Source organism: Phyllobates terribilis, unplaced genomic scaffold, assembly GCF_046119375.1.
Source record: "Phyllobates terribilis strain yellow unplaced genomic scaffold, ASM4611937v1 Scaffold_181__1_contigs__length_3860067, whole genome shotgun sequence".
NCBI lineage: Eukaryota > Metazoa > Chordata > Amphibia > Anura > Dendrobatidae > Phyllobates > Phyllobates terribilis.
In genome coordinates, this window is record NW_027362941.1 from 3,114,584 (window position 1) to 3,137,781 (window position 23,198).

The window sequence follows — 23,198 nt, forward strand, 5'->3', positions numbered from 1 at the left end:
CAGTGTTCATTTTACAGTAAAATTACCTGGCAATAAGATTCTCCAGGATAGTATGATTACGCAGTAATCAAACATGCCTAGTTTTTATTTTATTTAAGTGGTGAAAAAAAATCACTTTAGGGTAGATGTTTTTTTCAATCGCCTGTTAGTACATTCTTTTTGTGTTGTCACGGTGGCTGAAAAAATGCAATTTTGAAGTTTTGATTTTTTTTTCTCACGACATTTATTTATTGTATTATTTTTTTTAATGTTTTCATAGATCGGACTTGAAAGCAGCGATACCAAATGTGTATTTTTTTATTTCTTAAGTTTTAATGGTGGAAAAAAAGGATGGTTTGAACCTCATGTTTTTTAAAACATTATTTTTTCAATTTTCACTCTATTTGTTAGTCCCCTTAGGGTACTTGAAGCTATCATCTGATCGCTTTTGCTATACATAGCAGCTACGTATAGTGAAAATCATGGTCTCCTATGAACCCCAGCCACAGGCTGGTTTTCCCAGGAGTACCATGATGCCTGCACAGGGGTCTTAAGCAGACCACTGGCTGTCATAGCAACCCATCCGCACCCCACGATAACATCATGGGCACCCCGATGGGCACATGGAATGACGTGCCCCCCTGTACACGTGTTTTTGTGGAACTTTTGGGGCTATTGTGCTTTTTTCGCCTGTCTTGTGACAACACAACAGAGGCAGAGTTGTTTCCTGTGTCACCAAAAATAAAAAATAATGAAGACGGACAACGATAGTCTCATATGAGGACAGTAAAACTGGTTGTACACAAAGCATACCATCGCTATGTCAGCTAAATACCTTAAAATAAATGTATGGCTCATACATGCTTGTAACGGTAATGGGACAGGGGTGTTAAGCCCTCTGTCTCAGCTTTTACTCCCTGGGAATATAGGATCAATCAGACATGTAGAAATCCAACATCTTAAATCCATTTTAGTATCACATAGTACTCTGCACAGCAATATGCTTTTTATTCTGTGTCTATGCAACAGTGCAAGCCAAGCACTTTGGGTCACTAAGAATGGAAGTCTACCACATGTGGTATGTATTCCATGTAGTCTATGGATCCAACCTAATAACCACGTGTGGTATCTTCGATGAAAGGCGTATTTGCAGTATATACATACCAGAAACTGGTCTTTGAGTAGGCTGTGCTGGAGAAGTTGAATCGCTTTTACTCTCTAGAAAATCAGACGTCACCATGCTGTTCTCTGCAGTGCTAGCCAGGGTTGCTGTTGTAAAATTTTGATTTGGATAGCATTGTTGAAATGGATTTTGTCCAAGGATTGTATATGTGGGATATTCCTTGAAGAAACAATTAACATGAAAAAATATCCTTAATCTGAAAAAAGTTTCCCACAAAACCCAAAGAAATTATCAAATCATAAAGTGAAAGATTGAGTGATTCACATTGTTGGAATAAAGATTTTTTTTTGTCTTTTTAAACATGTTGGAAAGTCTCTTTAAACTGAAAAATCAAACTCCATCAGTCCATTGGTGGAGGTAAAGCATCTGTCCACGGAGAAGCATCAAATTATAGAAAAACAAGCTTGTAGTACAGTCAGAACATGAGAACAAAGACACTACACCTGACAGTCTGGGGCATTTTGCTTAGCTTTGAAAACACACACTGACCACCAGATAGCAGTTCATTGTGTAAAGTGCTGTCAGCAATGTCTGGGGCTATATAAAGTGGCTGGTACTCTACAGGACTGGCTTTGGAATAAAGAGCCGCTTCAACTGTATATACAGGGAAGTGGCTTCCAATAATAAAACACGGCTTCAGTTTGAAAATAATATACTAATAGTTAACAATAAAGTGAACCTCCATATTCCGCATGAATATACCTCATTTCCTCTCACTGGAGGTTTTGTAGTATATGCTTGATAATCACTCCTGCACCAATAGAAATCAGCTCTCCATGCAACAACTTCATGTTGAGCCTCTGATTGGTTGCTTTGTGACATCTGGTGAGGCAGAGCTGTTGGTAGTGGAGAGAACAGCCTGAACCAATGTTGATAAAGGAGGTGTGTCTCAGACTACCACAGACCCCCTCTAGACACTTATCAGAAAGTAGTCATTGCCAAGCAGACAATTACATCCATGGTCACTGGTAAGAAACGCTGGCTAAACATACCCTGCAATATATGCTGTATTGTGTCATAATCTTGGAAAAGTGCATAGTGTGGCGTGTGGAAGGGGGTGAATTGTTAGGGAAGATTTTATCTGATTTGTTATATTAATGTACACACTTAATAAAAAAAACCTTAACTTAAAGCGCATCTGTGGCTTCAATTTCTATTTCATAAATCAATCGCACATGAAAATAAAAAAACTTCGTATTACATCTTATCAGGGTAATCTGCTTCTTTCTCCACCAGGACTGATCATTTTAAAAATTCTCAGTTACTGGGTAAAATCTGTATTTGTAAATTCACTGAAGACAGATTTTTACATTACTGAGACAAGAGATGACCGTTTATTTTTACAAGAGTTTTTGCAGAAGGGAGGCGAGGAACTCTGCCTTTTGCTACTCTCCCCTGCGCCTCTTTTTCCCCTTTACAGAATCTTATCAGTATCAGCAGCCATCATCTCCTATCTCAGTAATGGAGAAATAGGTCTTCATTGACTAAAGATTTTACCCTAGAACTGAGAATTTTGAAAATGCCTGATCAGGCCATGAAGACAATGAAAGAAGCAGATCTCTCTTATAAGATATATTACAAAGGTTTTTTTTATGTGTAGTATTGATTTATAAAATGACAATTACTCTTTAAAACAAATTTTATCGAGATAGGAGATGACAGTTGCTGCTCATAGTTAAATGGAGAAGGAACGTGGAAGGAGGAGCTAGAGGCAGAACAGACATTCTGCTGCACATTCTCCTGAAACAGTAGTTACAGTTCTCCATAAAACGATCAGAATTTGTATCCACTGAAGACCTATATTACCCAAGAACTGAGAATTGTGAAAATGAATGATCAGTCCAGAAGGAGAAAGAAGGGGATTTTTCTCATGGAAACTATAATAGCATGCAAAAAAAAAAATAAATAAATGTTTTTAAAAATATAAAAAAAAATATATAAAAGTTTAAATCACCCCCCTTTCGCCCCATTGAAAATGAAATATAATAAAAAAAAAAACACATACACATTTGGTATCGCTGCGTTCAGAATCGCCCGATCTATCAAAATAAAAAAAATAATTAATCCGATCGGTAAATGGCGTAACAATAAAAAAATTCTAAACACCAGAATTAAGTTTTATTGGTCGTCGCAACATTGCAATAAAATGCAATAACGGGCGATCAAAACATCGGATCTACCCCAAAATGGTATCAATAAAAACGTCAGCTCGTCACGCAAAAAATAAGCCATCACCTGGCCCCAGATCCCGAAAACTGGAGAGACTATGGGTCTCAGAAAATGGTGCCTTTTTTTTTTTTAAGCAAACTTTGGAATTTTTTTCTCACCTCTTAAATAAAAAAGAACCTATATATGTTTGATGTCTACGAACTCGTAATGACCTGGAGAATAATAATGGCAGCTCAGCTTTAGCATTCAGTGAACGTGGTAAAAAAAAAAAACACAAACTGTGGAAATGCATTTTTTTTTGCAATTTCACGGCACTTGGAATTTTTTTCCTGTTTTCCAGTACACTACATGGTAAAACTAGTGATGGCGTTCAAAAGAACAAGTTGTCTCGCAAAAAATAAACCCTCACAGCCATATTTACAGAAAAATAAAAACGCTATGGCTCTGGGAACAAGGAGAGCAAAAAATGAAAACTCAAAAACAGAAAATCCCAGGGTTGTTAAAGTATTAAAAGGGTTTTCCCATGAACGAAAGCTGATTTTAATCAATAGATCTTGGAATAATAAGTTCCACAATTGGATGTGTTTAAATAAAATGTCCCAGTGCTGAGATAATCTTATAAATGTGCCCCTGCTGTGTACTGTGTAATGGCTGTGTCTGACTGTACAGGAACATGGTCTGATCATACCACAGCTCCTGGGCAGGGGAGGAAACAAAAGAGAGTATACAGACATTACAGCAGGGGATCACAGCTGATTCTGGAAGTAAAACGTTTCCATGCCTGTTTTAAAACAATGTTTAATGACAAAGAATCAGCTGCAATCCCCCTGCTGTAATATCCGTATACTCTTGATTCCTCCCCTACCCAGGTGCTGTGGTATGATCAGACCATGTTCCATAAACTAACGGTGGACACAGCGTTGTGACGACTCAACTGTAAACAGCCATCACGCAAAATTGGGAAACTTACCTTTCCTGTGAGGCACCATGTCTTATAACCATCCCTTACACTTGTGTAGTCTGAGTGTACCGATGAAGGTCCTTGGGACCGAAATGTCTACAGCGTAAATACTCTTTTTTCCCCTACCATTAAAACGTCACAAAAAGATTACCTTTGAGTGCCGAGTTTCTACATTACATGCTCCATACACTATCAGACACAGCCATTGATTAAAATGAACTTTTGATCATGGAAACACCCCTTTAAGCAAATGAAGATTTTGTTTTTGCAGGATAAGTTGTTTTGATTACTGACACTATATTGAGGTACATATATTTTATTAACCAATTGACTTATGAGAAAATATAAAAAAGGAAAACGTCAATTCTGCCCCCCACCCCCACATGACAAATTCTACACCATTCACCGTGCTACACAAATAAAGTGTTTTTTCATACTTTGAGTCAGCATAATTATGGGGATAACAAATTGCTTTGTTAATATTTTCTTTTATACAATACACACACTATGAAAAAAAAAATGTTTTTGTGTTGCTATAGTCTGATAGCCATAATTTTAACATTTTTCTGTCAACAGAGCTGTGTTTAGGCTTTTTTTTCCCATGGCAAGATGTTGTTTTCATTGCCACACTGGCACCATTGCTTGATACGTACAACTTTTTGATCATATATAAGTGAGTAAAATAAATAAATCATTCCATTAATTTACTGTACAACCCCATAGGTACCAGTTATGTTTGTGATATATGGTTCCTGTTCAGCTGATTGGACACAGACGTGGTAGAATAGAGTTTGTGTACATATCTCAATTTTATACGAATATAGCACTTATAGTTGACTTAAAATTTTTAACTTTTGTCCTTCTATATAATGCTTTCTTGTTTTTTTTACCTAGTTGCTCCCTATATGGGAAGGGCACTTACATTGTTGTTTTCAGGCTAAATGTAGTCTGAGCCATTACATTCAATAATATGTAAATATGAGCTTAAATTTGCTTATATGATTATTGTTCTACTGTTATAATTAACCTATAGAGCGCCATGAAGAGTACGTTAACAGGCATTACTTATTAGATGGCACTTCATATTTTGACTTTGTTATATCACCCTAACTATTGTTTAAAAATGGACCTATCACTAGTGATGAGCGATCACTAAAATGCTCGGGTACTCGTTGTTCGAGTCGAGCAAATTGGAATGCTCGAGTGCTCAGGCCGAGTAATGAGCCCAATGTAAGTCTATGGGAAACCCGAGCATTTTTCAGGCGGCTCCTGCTGGCAGTCCGCAGAGGGCCTTAAAATTGCCGAAATCGATGAGAACAGTACTCAAATTACAGGGGAACAGCATGGTGAAGACCCCTGGAAGCATTTCTGACTGCCAGGTCACTGCTGTCAACATCATTGTCAGAGGTATTACGCTACTTTTACGGACTCACAATAAAACATTTAAAAACTAAACCAAAATGGATTTTCCTGTGAAATATGTTAAGGAACATCCTTTCCAGGGTAATGACTTGTATAGAAGGCAAAATAACCAAAAACAAAAATGCTCCTCCACACCTTGGGCTATATTCACACGTAGCGTTTTTGATGCGGTTTTGCACTTTTGCATTGTTTTCAACCAAGACAAATGCATTTTAACATTTTACAACCTTATCTGGCCATGGAGTGTGACATGGGAACCGCATAGGGAAGACCCCTGGGGCTGGAAGCATCTCTGACTCCCAAAGCACTGCCTAAATCTGTGGTCATCTCATCAGACGTAATCCTATATTACTGCGGTAATAATACAGACATTTTTGGCAACATGGCAAATCTTAAACTCCATTTAAAATGGGCAAGGTGTGTGTCAAGGGACAGGGAAATGGACTTTAGGGTGATGGTGATATTGCATGCAGAAGCCATGGGCAAGATGAAACTGTGCCTGCTGAGGGAGCACAACAAACACCCACGTCATGCCGAACTACCTACCTGTCCCAATTTCTAGGGGGTGGGGGAAGACCACTATCCAAGGCAGAGCAGTGTGAAAAGGTTGTTGGTTGGATAACAGAAAATTATTCCACTCACTTTGCCACCACCACCACCACTCTGTGTTCCACATGGTTCAGTCGCAGTAGATGTGAGTCTGGATCACATTATTATTACTTTATCGCCATTTATTTCATGGCACTTTACAAAAATGGGTATACATTGCAAAAACAATTACAATAATCTTGAACAAAAATGTGACAGTGACTGTTATAGGAGAGGAGATGAGAGGACCCTGCTCGCGAGGGCTCAGTCTACAAGGCATGGGTGAGGATAGAGTAGGTGAGGATAGAGCTGGTCTTGCAGCGGTATGGTGGAGCGAGGGTTACTGCAGGTTGTACGCATGTAGCAAGAGGTGGGTCTTCAGCTTCCTTTTAAAGGTTTTAACAGTAGGCGAGAGTCAGAAATGGTGGGGTAGAGAGTTCCAGAGAAGGGGAGGACGCACAGGACAAATCTTGTATGCGATTGTGGTAATGAGGAGATAAGAGGGGAGTAGAGAAGGAGATCATGTGAGGATCGGAGGTTGCGTGCAGGTAAGTACCAGGAGACTAGGTCACAGATGTATGGAGGAGACAGGTTGTGGATAGCTTTGCATTCCAAGGTTAGGGTTTTGAACTGGAGTCTTTGGGTAATGGGGAGCCAGTGAAGGGATTGACAGAGAGGAGAGGCCAGGTAGTAGCAAAGGGACAGGTGGATTAGTCAGGCAACAGAGTTTAGGAAAGATTGGAGGAATGAGAGAGTGTTAGAAGGGAGGCCACAGAGCAGGGGGTTGCAGTCGTCCAGAAGGGAGATGATGAGCACGTGCACTAGTGTTGTAGATTTGTGGTTGAGGAATGTGCGGATTTGGGAGATTTTTTTACTTGGAGTTGGCATCTTCCTCATCCTGATCCTCCTTCCTCCCACCATTCCGAGTACCCTGAGACAACTGATCCCACACTTGGACACTCCGAAGAGCTGTTTTATTCATCTTTCCAATTATAGATTCTGGCCTCTCACTTGGTCCGCTTGGAAGTGGAAAGAGCTTGGATATGTGGTTTGAAGGAGAGATTAGAGTCCAGGGTTACCCCAAGAGCTGTTGACTGTTCCATTGATAAATTAGGGCCTCTCGAACGGCCAGCTTCGAGCAGGGCAACAGAAAATCACATGTAGCGATTTTAGGAGCCATGGTCACCCGAAGGTGACGGTGGGAAGTGAAAATATTGTAGCAAGAGGTGGATATAATGATCATATGAGACATAATGGACAAAGTCAGAAGGACAACCAGGGTGTGAAAGTGGAAAACAAAGCAGTGGACAATGAAGTCACTACCCAACCTGGCAAGGGGACATGTAGATCGAGGACAGCAGCACACAGGGGGAGAGAGGCGTAGCACTACAACAGGCAGTGTGGTGGCCATAGACACAAGGCGGGCATCTGCTCTCTGTAACACCAACACGACTGAAGTTGCCAGTACAACTGTTACGTTTTCGCGAGTCTGGTTCTTTTTTAAAGACTGTTTAGATAACCTCAAAAAGGCCATCTGCAACATCTGCCAGGCCAGCATCAGCAGTAGCAACAAAACTACCAGCCTGATCACCATCAGCATGCTCAGGCACATTGTAAATGTTTTTTCCCAGCGATATGCGCTCCTGAAGGATGATGATGGAACTTGATATTCGGATTCAAAGAATTTTTATTTCAAACTAAAATACAACAGGTTTCGACTTCTTTGAGTCTTCCTCAGGTATAACATCATGCATATAAACAGATCTATCTACACACATTTTATAGCAGATATCCCTGCTTGTCATTTTGGGTCATTTATAGTGTTTTTAGAAAAGAAAATGCTTTCTGTGTGAAGGAAGGAAGGAAAGGAGAAAAAAAGAAAAAATTTGTGTGTAAAAAAATTTTTTTTTTTTTTTAAACTGTATGAAAGTCATTTAGTATATGGGTTTTGTTAGATTCCTCAGAGTGCAAAATCCTGCATATCTGAGTATCTGGGTGTGTCTGAAAAACAGATCTTTCAGTCTCCACCCAAAATGACAAGCAGGGATATCTGCTATAAAATGTGTGTAGATAGATCTGTTTATATGCATGATGTTATACCTGAGGAAGACTCAAAGAAGTCGAAACCGGTTGTATTTTAGTTTGAAATAAAAATTCTTTGAATCCGAATATCAAGTTCCATCATCCTTCAGGAGCGCATATCGCTGGGAAAAAACATTTACAAAGTGGTATTGCCTATGAAAGCTCTGTCCAGTGCTCTCATCAGCTCCCAGATTTCTGCAGCAAACTGAATGGAAAGAGGAATGGAGTGATCCACTGATTGGATTTACATGCTTTACCTCAAGATACCAAATAGGTGAGTGGATTTATACTGAGTATATACCCTTGGAATCTAACTACTACACTTAGAAGCCTGCGCTTCCTATTTTCTCTCCCTACAATCCCCTCTTGTTTCATGCTCAGGCACATGACAGTGAAGCACCTGACAAGCTGGGCCAAACACCAAGATCCAGAAACAACGTGTGCGGGTGACACCACTGCCTCTTCCGCTGTTGTGCATGCACGCCAATCCCCCCTGTCCATGGCGCATGCGAAGATGCCTCCCGCCCTGCCCTGTCACTGCAGACTGGCAACCATCACCGTCCTTGTTCCATTGCAGCGTTTAGTTGTCCCAACCACAGTTCTTAGAATGCAAGCACAAGTATGCAGCCAGCCACTCACCCACAGGCCGTAATACTAAACTGCCACATTTCTGGGCAGCAGCTTGCACTTGAAATGTTGCCTTTTCGGCTCGCGGACGTGGAAGCTTTCCACAACCTCATGGCGGCAGCGGCCGAGTGTCCATACTCGCTCCCCAGCTGCCACTATTTCTCCCGGTATCGTCTCCACCTTCCACAAGCGCGGGTCCCAGAAAATTACACATGCCCTTTCCAGTGCACTTACTGTTGAAGGACCGCCTAACCACAAACACGTGGACAAGTGAATGTGGCCAGGGACGGTACATCTCACTGACGCATGTCACTGGGTTAATATTGTGCTCGGTCTCCTAGACAACGACCAAATTATTCCTCATGGTTGGATCATCCATCTCCTTAGCTTTGTGTTACACGGAATGCAAGCGCAAGTATGCAGCCAATGACCCACCCACCGGCCGCGGGTCCCAGAAAATTACCCGTGCCCTTTCCAGTGCACTTACTGGGAAGGACCAGCTAAGCACAAATATGTGGACAGGTGAATGTAGCCAGGGATGGTACAGAGCCAGTCCACAGTAAAAAAACAAAAAAACAGCCATACGGTGTCCGTGAATCTTCCCCCACACTTTTCTTAGCCAGGGCTGCTTATCGGCAGCGTTGGACGGGCACACCAGAGAACCGGAGACTCCTCCAGTAGGCCCTGACTTCTCCTTCAGGAGAGTTCATTGTGCCAAGATGAGATTGTGATAATTATAGAGGCCACCATCTCCTTAGCTTGCTGCTGGTACTTTTCTGTGGAAATAAGCTTAGCTCAAACCAGTCTGGAATATTTACAGTAGTTTGGTATTGGCACCCAGCACCAGAAGCGAAGCCATCCACAATTTTCTTCTCAGGAATTGTATATTTGGCAGACTAAGTGGCTTCCCAAATACATTAGTTTCTCACAAAGCAGCTGGAGAAACTGAGAGGCAGTAGGTGCAAGTTTGTCCAACATGTTAGATATCAGAGGGAGAACAGAGAGGGAAGCACAGTGGCTCAGTGATTAGCACTGAAGCCTTGCAGGGCTGGGGTCCAGGGTACAAATCCCACCAAGGACAACATCTGCAAGGATTTTGTATGTTCTCCCAGTGTTTGCGTGGGTTTCCCCCTCAGTAAAAAAGCAGCCATAGAGTGTCCAGGACCTTCCCACACACTTTTCTTAGCAAGGGCTGCTTCTCAACAGGGTTGGACAGGCCCACCAGAGAACCGGAGTATCCTCCAGTGGGTCCCGGCTTCTCCTTCAGAAGAGTTCATATAGCCGAGGTGGAGTCGTGATGATGATAGAGGCCACCATCGGCTTAGTTTTCTGTTACTTGGAATGCAAGCGCAAGCATGCAGCCAACCATCCACCCGCCCACAGGCTGCAATCCTAAACTGCCATATTTCTGGACTGCTTGTGCTTGAAATGTTGCCCTTTAGGCTCGTGGAGGCAGAAGCTTCCCACAACCTCATGCTTGTGGCGGCCGGGTGTCCATAATCAGTCCCCAGCCGACACTATTTCTCCCGGTATCGACTCCGCCTTCCACAAACTTGAGTCCCAGAACATTACCCGTGCCCTCCTCAGTGCACTTACTGGGAAGGACCGCCTAACCACAAACACGTGGACAAGCGAATGTGGCCAGGGGCAGTTAATCTCACTGACGCATTCCACTGGGTTTAAATTGTGGAAGCCGGGACCCATGTGCTCAACCTGGTGGTTCTGCAGTTTCTCAAAATCTACACGGATCTGCCAGATCTGCTTGTTAAAGTACGCCGCATGTGTGCCCATTTCAGAAAGTCAGCTAAAGTTTCCGCCGCCCTGGCAGGGCTTCAGCAGCGTTTGTAGCTTCCAGCTCACTGACTGGTGTGCGATGTGACTACGCGTGGGAAATCAACGTAACATATCTTTGGAATGGTTTTGAGCAGCAGAGAGCAGTTGTTGAGTACCAGCTTCAACACGTCCGTTGGCACTCAAGTCAGCCTCCGCACATAAGAGCTGATGAGTAGGCATGGATATCTGACATCTGTGTCCTCCTCCAAAACTTTGAGGACTCCACCAAGATGGTGAGTGACGATGACACCATAATTAGCGTCACCAACCCGCTTCTCTGTCTACTGAATCGCTCGCTGCTCACAATTAAAGAGGAGGCATTGCAGGCGGAGCAAGGAACTGTACAAGGTGATGCTACCCAGCCCAGCCTCATCTCAGCGTGGATTGAGTGATGAGGAGGAGGAGGAAGAGAACATAGACAGTAATACTCTTGGTGAGAACAGGGAAGTCTTGGCTGTTGGTAGTCTGGCACACAAGGACGACTATGTTCCACTGCGTTTTCCGTGCATTGTACGCATTTTGGGCATTACAGAAAACCCGCACGGCACAAGAGAATTCTTGGAGACGGAGGTGTCAGGTTCTGATTAAGGAGGATGTCTGTCTTAGATCAGTTTCAGATCTTGGACAGAAATGATGGTAGGTAACCCTGAAAATAATGTGACAAATGGGACATGTTAAATCAAGTTGTGTCCACTAATTAGCATCACAGGTGTCTACAATCTTGTAATGTCAGTGGACCTGTATATAGAGATACAGATACTCACTGTGCTGTTTGGTGAAAGTGTGTACCACACTCCACATGGGCCAGAGGAAGCAAAGGAAAGAGTTGTCTCAGGAGATTAGAAAGAAAATTATAGACAAGCATGTTAAAGGTAAAGGTTATAACACGATCTTCAAGCAGCTTGATGTTGTTCATGTGACTACAGTTGTACATTTTATTCAGAAATTTAAGATACATGGGACTGTAGCCAACCTCATGGCTTCAAGGGAGACGACCAAGGAGAACACCACTGTTGAAAAAAAATTATAAAAAAGCCAGACTGGAATCTGTCAAACTACATGTTGACAAGCCACAAGCATATCAAGAAAAGAACATCGTCCCTACTGTGAAACACTGAGGCGGCTCTGTTATGTTTTGATGCTGCTTTGCTGCATCTGGCACAGGGAGTCTTGAATCTGTGCAGGGTACAATGAAATCTCAAGACTAGCAAGGGATTCTAGAGAGAAATGTGCTGGCCAGTGTCAGAAAGCTTGGTCTCAGTCGCAGGTCATGGGTCTTGCAATAGGATAATGACCCAAAACACAGCTAAAAAACACCCAAGAATGGCTAAGAGGAAAACATTGGACTATTCTGAAGTGGCTTTCTATGAGCCCTGACCTTAACCCTATTGAGCATCTTTGGAAAGAGCTGAAACACGCTGTCTGGAAAAGGCAACTTTCAAACACGAGACAACTGGAGCAGTTTGCTCATGAGGAGTGGGCCAAAATACCTGTCGAGAGGTGCAGTAGTCTCATTGACAGTTATAGGAATCATTTGATTGCAGTGATTGCCTCAAAAGGTTGTTCAACAAAATATTAAGCTAAGAGTACCATTATTTGTGTCCAGGCCTATTTCAGAAGTTTATTTTTTTTTAAAATTATGTGGAAGCCGGGTTGAAAAGCAATGTCTGACTTCCATTTGTTCATTTTCAAAGATTTTAATTTAGAATTATTTTTGTCAGATTTAAGTTATTTCTGTGACCATTGTGTTTTTTTTTTTTCATTAAACGAGGGGTACCAACAATTTTGACCACGTGTGTACATGGAGCAGACATGGTTACGGTTTTGAACCGAAGTCTCTGGCCAATGGGGTGCCAGTGAAGGGATCATAGATTGCAATCTTATAGATTGCTGGAGCTAGTCCACAGTAAAAAAGCAGCCATTAAGTGTCCAGAAACCTTCCCACACACTTTTCTTAGCCAGGGCTGCTTCTCGCCAGGGTTTTACTGGCCCACCCGAGAATCCTCGGGTGGGCCCTGGCTTCTCCTTCAGGAGAGTTCATGATAGCGCAAACTTAGCAGCTGCTATGGGACTCTTGAGCGGGGGAGAAAGGTGGGCCCTCAAAATCAAATCCTCTGGTGGGCTCAATGTTTTGCACTGAAACTGCTTCTTGGTGAGAGTTGTATTTCACCACAGCCATATTCTTTAGCTCAGTGAAAGGACTGTCAGAGGGAAACCATATCTACTCCGGCTGTCATTTCTCCGTCACCAGGTTCCACCAACCGTCACACACGACCATGCCTGGCTGTAGGTTCAGCAGTGAGAGCCACAGATCAGAGTGCTGTGTTACAGCTTTCAACAACTCTGCAGCGGTGGGCGGTTTGTCACCTAAGCATTAAGCATATTATCTTCAGCACAGCCTGTTGCCGCTTGGCCAAGGCAGTGCTGCAGTGATTTCAACTTGTGACTGATGTGGTAATTTTGGAGATGGAGGCTGAACCAGAAGAGGAGGAGCAGGAGCTGAACAATGTGATTACATTGAGGCTACATTGGCGAGTCTGGTTTTTAAACTAAAGAAAGATCCTGTGGTTTTTTTTTTTTGTTTTTTTTAATGTCTCTTCAAATGTGTATTGGAGTGCGTCCTAATTTATGTCAGCCCTTGAAACTGTTGCATATGCAATAATAGTAAAGGAGAGACACTCAATGGGAAGGACAATTCAAATAGATTCTGTGTTATAGAATATTAACAGTCTTATCTGAAATTCTTTTACGGGTGAGGTATCGCAGTACGGATAGCGTATTACACCTATTCAGCCAGGTATTATTGCCTTATACTGCGTGCTGCCCAAAAAAAATTTAAAATCTATTCTATTCCCCATCGATAATGCTGTCAGATGCATTTACAATAGGAACAGGTGCTGCTGCTAGGTGGTATCATCACCAGCTACACATGAGTGTTCATTCTGGTCGCATAAAAGTCTTCCACAGTCCATAAGTTTATTTATGTTTTTATTTCTTTGGTCTTATATACAAGTCATTAACCTGGAAAGAATGTTTCTAAACATTTTTTCCATTTTAGCTTGTTTGTTATGTTTTGCTTTTTTTGTCAGTCTGCAAAAGTGACATAATACTCTGACAACATTATTCACAGATATGCTATTTGTCAACGGCCAACTGAGAATAGGTTTGAACTCTGAACTCCAATACTTTAAATGGAGTGTAATATTTGACACGCTCACAATAATTGCTGGATTATTAGGGCAGTCATATGGGATAATGTCTGATGGCCACGGTTTCAAGCAGTTGCCTCATGGCATGGTATTTGTCAGCGACCAAGTGTCAATTGGTTCAACAAAACACAGGTGGATGACTTTAAAAGCAATGGAATATTTGGCACTCTACAAAATTTCTGCATTATTATGGCAGTCATAAGGATCACGTGCGTCTGTCTGATCATTGAAAAACGTTCCTCTGCTTCCACAATACAGTAATATGAATAAAACGAAAAAAAAAAAAATCTGGCTGTATTCTGCGAACAAGCAAATGAAGCTGTAAAATGGTGTACACTGACAAAGCAACAATCTATAAATGGAGGACAATATTTTCCACATTCATTACAAATGGCTGGATTTGAACCGCAGTTGTGTGATACGTCTGACAGAGAACCATGGTTTTAAATAGCAGGCCTGTAATTTGCTAATATTATCCTTCACAGACACCTAGTGTGAATAGCTTGACAGACACACTGCAACAGAATGGAAAAGGAGGCCAATATTTTCCAAGTTCAGTTTAAATTTCTGGATTTTTTTCGCTGAAATATGGAACAGATCTGGCTTTATCCTGCAGTGAGAACAAACAAATGGAGCAGAAAAATAGTGTACTCTGGATTGCTTTTTAAGCAACCAACGAGGATTAATATCCTGGCCCCTGATATCTGGGGCTAGGTCTACAAATATCTGTAACAGCAGCAGAAGGAACGTTCAATGGACCCTCTTGCACTATATGCACTGCATTCTACCACATACACTGCCTACCTAAATCCTGCTATCAACGCTGAATATATGAAGCTGGATTAGTCCTCAGAAGGACTGTTAGTTCAGATTGATATTTGCTTGTTGTGGAATACCTATACTAACAGGATGTTCAATGGACCCTCTTTGCTGTATCGTGCACTGCAATCTGCCACATACACTGCCTGCCTGCCTCCTGCTATCACTACTGAATAAATGCAGCTGGATTAGTCCTCAGAAGGACTGTTAGTTCAGTTGAATGTTTATGAGATATATATATATATATATATATATATATATATATATATATATATATATATATATATATATATATATATATATATATATATATATATACACACACACACACACACACATATACATAAACAAACAAACAAACATACACACACGCACAACCCCTGGCAAAAATTATGGAATCACCGGGCTCAGAGGATGTTCATTCAGTTGTTTAATGTTGTTGAAATAAAGTAGACCACAGACATGGCACAAAGCTAAAGTCATTTCAAATGGCAACTTTAGGGCTTTAAGAAACACTAAAAGAAATCAAGATTAAAAATGTGGTACTCAGTAAGGGTATTTTTTTTCAGACCAAGCAGAGGGAAAAAATTATGGAATCACTCAATTCTGAGGAAAAAATTATGGAATTCCCCTGTAAATTTTCATTTCCAAAACTAACACCTGCATCAAATTAGATCTGCTCGTTAGTCTGCATCTAAAAAGGACTGATCACACCTTGGAGAGCTGTTGCACCAAGTGGACTGACATGAATCATGGCTCCAACACGAGAGATGTCAATTGAAACAAAGGAGAGGATTATCAAACTTTTAAAAGAAGGTATATCATCATGCAATATTGCAAAAGATGTTGGTTGTTCACAGTCAGCTGTGTCTAAAATCTGGACTAAACACAAACATGGGAAGGTTGTTAAAGGCAAACATACTTGTAGACCAAGGAAGACATCAAAGAGTCAAGACCGGAAACAAAGCAATATGTCTCCAAAACAGGAAATGCACAACAAAACAAATGAGGAACGAATGGGTGGAACCTGGAGTCAATGTCTGTGGCCCAACTATAAGAAACCGCCTAAAGGAAATGGGATTTACATACAGAAAAGCTAAACATAAGCCATCATTAACACCTAAACAGAAAAAAACAAGGTTACAAGGGGCTAAGGAAAAGCAATCGTGGACTGTGCATGACAGGATGAAAGTCATATTCAGTGATGAATCGCAAATCTGCATTGGGCAAGGTGATGATGCTGGAACTTTTGTTTGATGCCGTTCCAATGAGATTTATAAAGATGACTGCATGAAGAGAAAATGCAAATTTCCACAGTCATTGATGATATGGGGCTGCATGTCAGGTAAAGGCACTGGGGAGATGGCTGTCATTACACCTTCAATAAATGCCCAAGTTTACATGGATATTTTGGACAGTTTTCTTATCCCATCAATTGAAAGGATGTTTGGGGATGATGACATCCCTACAATCACTTTCACCTCCTGCCCACGATCTATCCCAAACTCTCGTAGCCCTTCTAACCTTAAACCCATCCGCCAAGCCCCCGCTTCCCCAGTCCCTCTAACAGGAGCTCTATGGAAGGCTCACTCCATCTGCAACAAACTTTCCTACATTCACAACCTCTTCATCACTAACCAGCTTTCCTTCCTCGGCATCACAGAAACCTGGCTCACTCACTCTGACACTGCCTCTCCTGCTGCACTTTCGTACGGCGGATTCCACCTCTTCCATACCCCACCCCCACCCCTCCCCACTGGCAAGCATGGTGGAGGAATAGGTTTCCTCCTCTCAGATAACGGTTCCTTCACCAATATCCCACTGCCGCCCTCCATTACTCTCCCCTCTTTTGAAGTGCACTGCGTGCGCATCTACTCCCCCTCCAACCGGCTGTCATTTACTGCCCCCCAGGATCAACCACCACTTTCTTTGACCACTTCATCACTTGGCTACTTCATTTCCTCTCCCTTGACATCGCCACTATCCTCATGGGCGACTAACATCCACAATGACACTTCCCTCTAAGCTTCTATCCCTCACTTCCTCCTTCGGTCTTACTCAGTGGTCTTCCACACCCACCCACAAAGACGGCCACACACTGGACCTAATCTTCACCCGCCTCTGTTCCCTATCTAACCTCTCTAACTCACCTCTCCTTCTCTGTGACCACAACCTACTTACATTCTCTACCCGTTCCTCTTCAGGGCAACAATCCCCACTCCATAAACTTGCATATCCTCGCAGAAATCTCAAACACCTTGACCTAAACTCACTCTCTGAATCCCTTCTCCCTCTTACATACATTAGCTCCTTACATGATGCAGATGTTGCTGCCACTTTATACAACACCACAACAGCTGCAGCTATCGATTCGGTCGCCCCCCTCACACATACTAAAACTCGCACAATGAACAGACAAATCTGGCACACCAGCCTAACTAAAGAACTGCGACGGGCCTCCAGGGTTACTCAGCGTAGATGGAAAAGGTCCCACTCCAATGAGCACTTCATCGCATTCAAACAGTCCCTCACTTACTTCAAGTAAACACTCACTGCAGCAAAACAAACATACTTCGCATCCCTCATATCCTCCCTGTCTCACAACCCCAAACTATTCAACACCTTCAATTCTCTCCTCTGTCCCCCAGTGCCTCCTCCTCGCCTCTTATTTCAGCCGAAGACTTTGCCTCATTCTTCAAGCAGAAGATTGACACCATCAGACAAAGCTCTTGCCTAAACCCCCACAGCCCCTCCCCACACCTACTCAACCCTCCTCCTCCAAAACCACCTTCTCCACCATTACTACAAACTCTCATCTCTCGGCATCACAGACTTGGCCCTATCCTGGATCTCCTCATACCTAACAGACAGGACATTCAGTGTCTCCCACTCACACACCACCTCCTCCTCCTCTCACCCCCTATCTGTCGGTGTCCACCAAGGTTCAGTTCAAGGACCCCTACTCTTCTCCATCTACACCTTAGGCCTGGGACAGCTCAGAGTCTCATGGCTTTCATTACCACCTCTATGCTGATGACACACAGATCTACCTCTCTGGACCAGATATCACTTCCTTACTAACCAAAATCCCACAATATCTGTCCGCTATTTCATCCTAATTCTCTGCTAGTTTTTAAAACTTAACATGGACAACACAGAATTCATCATCTTTCCGCCATCTCATTCAACACCCCCCAACTGACCTATCTATCAACGTCAATGGCTGCCCACTCTCCCCAGTCTCTCAAGCTCGCTGCCTTGGGGTAACCCTGGACTCTGATCTCTCCTTCAAGCCAAATATCCAAGCCCTTACCACTTCCTGCCGACTCCAGCTCAAAAATATCTCCAGAATCCGCACATTACTCAACCATGAATCTGCAAAAACACTAGTGCACGCCCTCATCATCTCCCGCCTTGACTACTTCAACCTCCTGCTCTGTGGCCTCCCTTCCAACACTCTCGCACCCCTCCAATCCATCCTAAACTCTGCTGCCCGACTAATAAACCTGTCCCCCCGCTATTCCCCGGCCTCTCCTCTGTCAATCTCTTCACTGGCTCCCCATTGCTCAGACTCCAGTTCAAAACCCTAACCATGTCATACAAAGCCATTCACAACCTGTCTCCTCCATATATCTCTGACCTAGTCTCGCGTTACAAACCCGCACACAACCTCCGATCCTCACAAGATCTCCTTCTCTACTCCCCTCTTATCTGCTGCTCCCACAATCGAATACAAGATTTCTCCCATGCTCCACCCCCTACTCTGGAACTCTCTATCCCGCTCCACAATACCGCTGCACGACCAGCTCTACCCTTACCTACTGTATCCTCACCCATCCCTTGTAGATAGTGAGCCCTCGCGGGCAGGGTCCTCGCTCCTCCTGTACCAGTCGCTGTCACATTGTGTTCAAGATTATTGTAATTGTTTTTGCTATGTATACCCCTTTTTTACATGTAAAGCACCATGGAATAAATAATAATACATTTCTGCATGTATCAAGTAAATGTAACTCACCTTTGTAAGCATAATGACTGAATATAGTCATTACAGCATTCTGAATACAGACTATGAGAGAAGCCATCTTGAGACTGGCAGCTCAGCGTGCTGTGCTTTAATGAGACACGGCCCCGGATTCCAGGCCTATTGCTAGGAAGAGCCTCTGGTCAGGTGCAGTGTAGTAACCCCGAGTTTCACACTTTGCTTCTGCTGGGCGTTCATGGGTTCTGTCTGGAAACCCCTAAAAAAAGGACTGTGATGACATGAACAGAGTTCAAATGAACTCCATTTGTGTTTTTTTTCTCTTAACATGTCCATTTGTTCAGACAAGCAGAAAAGTGAAGTTTCCTACCTACATCTGCCCATCTGAACAAATGGACATGTTCAGAAAAAAAAAAAAAAAAACACATGCACAGTTCATTTCATCACAGTCTATGGCACCATTGGTAGTCGTGAATCCATTCTGAAGCCTCCTTAACACATGTGTTTACAGTACATGTGATTTCCGTTTTTTCACGAATACCACACATACCCACAATGGTGCATTTACATGATGAATTTTGCACCTTTTTAGAAAAAAAAGTAGCATGAACCTTTAAAAATGCTGACATAACATAAGCATGCAGCACGCGTACCGCTCACATAGCATACGCATACAGCTGCAATCCTTCTCACACAGCGATCAGCACCTCCAGATTCCTCCTCCTAATATCATCAGCTCTGCTATCTAGAGGGGAGGCGTAGTTAAGGGAGCTGATTTTAGCAGTAGGGGAGTAGACAGAAGATCACTGTGTGCAAGTGCAGAAGTGAATGCAGCCTGCGGCTTCGCTGCGCCCATGGGAGTTCTGGGCAGTGAGGTGCAGCAGCTATGGGCAAGATGCAGCAGCCCTCAATGATGACAAATGTCCCTGGATCAGCTCTGTTGAGCGGATTGCAGCACAAGGGGAGTGCTCTCTGTTGAGCACTGTGCTCATCTCTGCACCTGGTTTGTTTCTTAGCTGCAGAATTAAAAGTCCCGCAGTAACTCGCTTCCCTATGACGCTATGCATCATAGGAAATGGACGTAACCAGGAGGAGAGGATGATGGGTAATCATATGTGAATCCATGGAGGCGACTTCACCCAAAGTCAGCTCATTTACATATAGAGCTCGTGCCATAAAAAGTTGTTTTTCACATATTATGGCTTTACTTTTGTAATGACCTATATTTCAAAAGACGTTTTTTCTCACATGTACTATTAACCTATCACTAATATTATCATCATTTACGTTGTTAGTGGCAATTTCTGCTTAAAGTGCAGGTACATAGAATTTCTTTAGTGATAGATTTTAAATTATATATAATCATAGAATGGTAGAGTCGGAAGGGACCTCCTGGCTCATCTGGTCCAACCCCCTGGTAAAAGCAGGATTCACTAAATCATCTCAGACAGATGTCTGTCCAGCCTCTGTTTGAAGACGTCCATTGAAGGGGAACTCACCACCTCTCGTGGCCGCCTGTTCCACTCATTGATCACCCCAACTGTCAAAAAGTTTTTTCTAATATCTAATCTGTGTCTCCTCCCATTCAGTTTCATCCCATTGCTTCTAGTCTTTCCTTGTGCAAATGAGAATAAAGATGATCCTTCTACAATGTGACAGCCCTTGACATATTTGTAGACAGCTATTAAGTCTCCTCTCAGTCTTCTTTTTTGCAAGCTAAACATTCCCAAATCCTGTAACCGTTCCTCATAGGACATGGTTTGCAGACCGGTCACCATTTTGGTCGCTCTTCTCTGAACTTGCTCCAGTTTGTCTATGTCTTTTTTAAAATGTGGTGCCCAAAACTGTACACAATATTCCAGATGAGGTCTGACCAAAGAGGAGTAAAGACCGATAATGACTTCACGTGATCTAGACTGTATGCTTCTGTTAATACATCCCAGAATTGTATTTGCCTTTTTTGCTGCTGCATCACACTGTTGACTCATGTTCAGTCTATGATCTATTAGTATACCTAAGTCTTTTTCACATGTGCTGTTGCTTAGCTCTATTCCTCCCATTCTGTATATGCTTTTTTCATTTTTATTGCCCAGATGTAGTACTTTGCATTTTTCCCTGTTAAAAACCATTCTGTTAGTTGCTGCCACTGCTCCAGTTTATTTAGGTCTTTTTGAATCCCCTCTCTTCTCTAGTGTTAGCTATCCCTCCTAGCTTTGTGTCATCAGCAAATTTAATCAGTTTACCCTCAATTCCTTCATCTAAATCATTGATAAAGATGTTGAACAATACAGGTCCCAGGACAGAGCCCTGTGGTACCCCACTTGAGACATTCATCCAACTGGATATGAAGCCATTTACGACCATTCTTCGAGTCCGATCACTAAGCCAGTTATGAATCCACCTAACAGTTGCCTTGTCCATTCCATATGTGGTCATTTTTTCAATAAGGATGGTGTGAGATATTTTGTCAAATGCTTTGCTGAAGTCAAGATATACTATATCTACAGCATTTCCCTGATCCACCCAGTCAGTCATTCTGTCATAGAAGGAAATTAAGTTAGTCTGACATGACTTGTTAGTTACAAACCCATGCTGACTCTGGTTAATCACTTCATTCTTATCCAGGTACTTACAGTACATACATGTTGTTTAATAATTTTTTCAAAGATCTTTCCTGGTATAGAAGTCAGACTCACCGGCCTATAGTTCCCTGGGTCCACCTTCTTCCCCTTTTTGAAGATAGGAACAGCATTTGCTCTTCTCCAGTCTTCTGGGACTTCTCCTGTTCTCCAAGAATTTTCAAAGATTATAGAGAGTAGTTCTAAAATTTCTTCTACGATCTCCATCAGTACTATGGGGTGTAATTCATCTGGACCTGGAGACTTGAACTCATTTATGTTAGCTAAATATTCCCTCACAATCTTTCCGTTTACAGATAACCTGGATTCTTCTATTCCTTTAATAGGACAGTGAAGATCAGTTGATGTTACATTTTCTTTCTGAGAGAAAACTGACGCAAAATAGGAATTAAAAAGTTTGGCCTTCTCAACATCCTTTCTTACCATTTCACCATTTTCATCCTGTAAAAATCCTATAGCATCTTTGACTTTTCTTTTACTTTTGACAAACCCCCAAAATCCTTTTTTATTGATTTTGACATCTCTTGCAAGCCTTAATTCATTGTCAGCTTTAGCTAACCTGATACATGTCCTACAGGTTCTGCAGACTGCATTATAATCTTCTTTAGATATGCCTCCCTCTTTCCATTTGATAAACACATGCTAAAAAGAAAGAAAGAAATGTTTAAGTTCTGTATTCATCCATTCTGGTTTCCTTAAATGCTTCACATTGATCCTACTTTTCGGGATTGTTAACGATTGTGCTTTGAGAATCTCATTTTGAAAAATTTCCCATCCTTCCTGGACATTTTGGTCCTTGACATCCAGCCATTGGATCCCTCCTATTCTCTCTCTGAGTCGCTTAAAATCTAGGTCTGAAGAGTCTTGATATCCTGTCAGATATCTTTAATTTTTGCACCTGGAAGACAGCACATTTCTCTCGAGGTTATGTCTGGTCTGCAGATAGCTGCCTCTGTTCCTCTCAAGAGGGAATCCCCCATGACCACCACGCTCCGTTTTTTCTTCACAACATTCTTCTTTCTCCATCCAGGAGGATTCTGAGGGCTTACAAGCGTATTCATTGTGGGCAAAGTCTTATCTTGCTGTATTTCTTCGTGGTTCTCCTGCGTGAGAGCCTGGTACTGGTTCCTGACCAGTATGTGTGTTGACTGCCTCTCGATCCTCCTACTTCTCTGGGTCACATGCTTCCATTCTTCTGTTTCGTCAGGTGCAGTTCGAATTTCTTCTCTTTCTGTATCATGAAGAGATAATTCTGCTCTAAGAACTCTTTACCATCCTTAATGAATTTCAAGGTAGTTAACCTCTCTTCGAGATTTAACAACTTTTCCTCCAACAGGGACACAAGCTTGCATTTCTGGCATGTGAAGTTTGGCTTTTCCACTGGCAAGTCTGTGAACATGTAGCAGGATATGCAGCTCACCAAATGGCTCCTGGACTGTTCCATGTTCTTATTGTTAATGTGTTATGAAAACAGTGGAAAACGCTCCAAATTTCGCCTACTGGCGCGCGGTTCACCGATGCCATCCTTTCAGCTCCAACAGCCAAAATCCAGTGTTCTTTGAGCTCGGAGACTCTTCACTTATCCCAAAATGCAGTGGAAATATGCAAATTATCACCTCAGGACTCCTCCCCTCCCATTAAACTTTGTGCAGAACAAAGTATTCAATGAGAATATTTCACTCATTCAGATCTAGGATGTGTTATTTGA

At 42.3% G+C, this 23,198-nt stretch overlaps 1 protein-coding gene across 8 annotated transcripts in view; it reads right to left on the reverse strand.

Moving 5' to 3' along the window:
- The window catches only part of EYA3 (EYA transcriptional coactivator and phosphatase 3), a 373,281-nt gene that overhangs the window by 128,503 nt on the left and 221,580 nt on the right, over positions 1-23,198 (reverse strand). For 7 of the 8 annotated variants that reach the window (XM_073664982.1, XM_073664980.1, XM_073664983.1 and 4 more), the window contains one exon: positions 1,144-1,321. The exons of the other annotated variant lie outside the window; for it this stretch is intronic. In XM_073664982.1, coding sequence (XP_073521083.1) covers positions 1,144-1,321 — 178 coding nt within the window. The remainder of the gene's footprint in view (positions 1-1,143; positions 1,322-23,198) is intronic. 8 annotated transcript variants of the gene reach the window in all.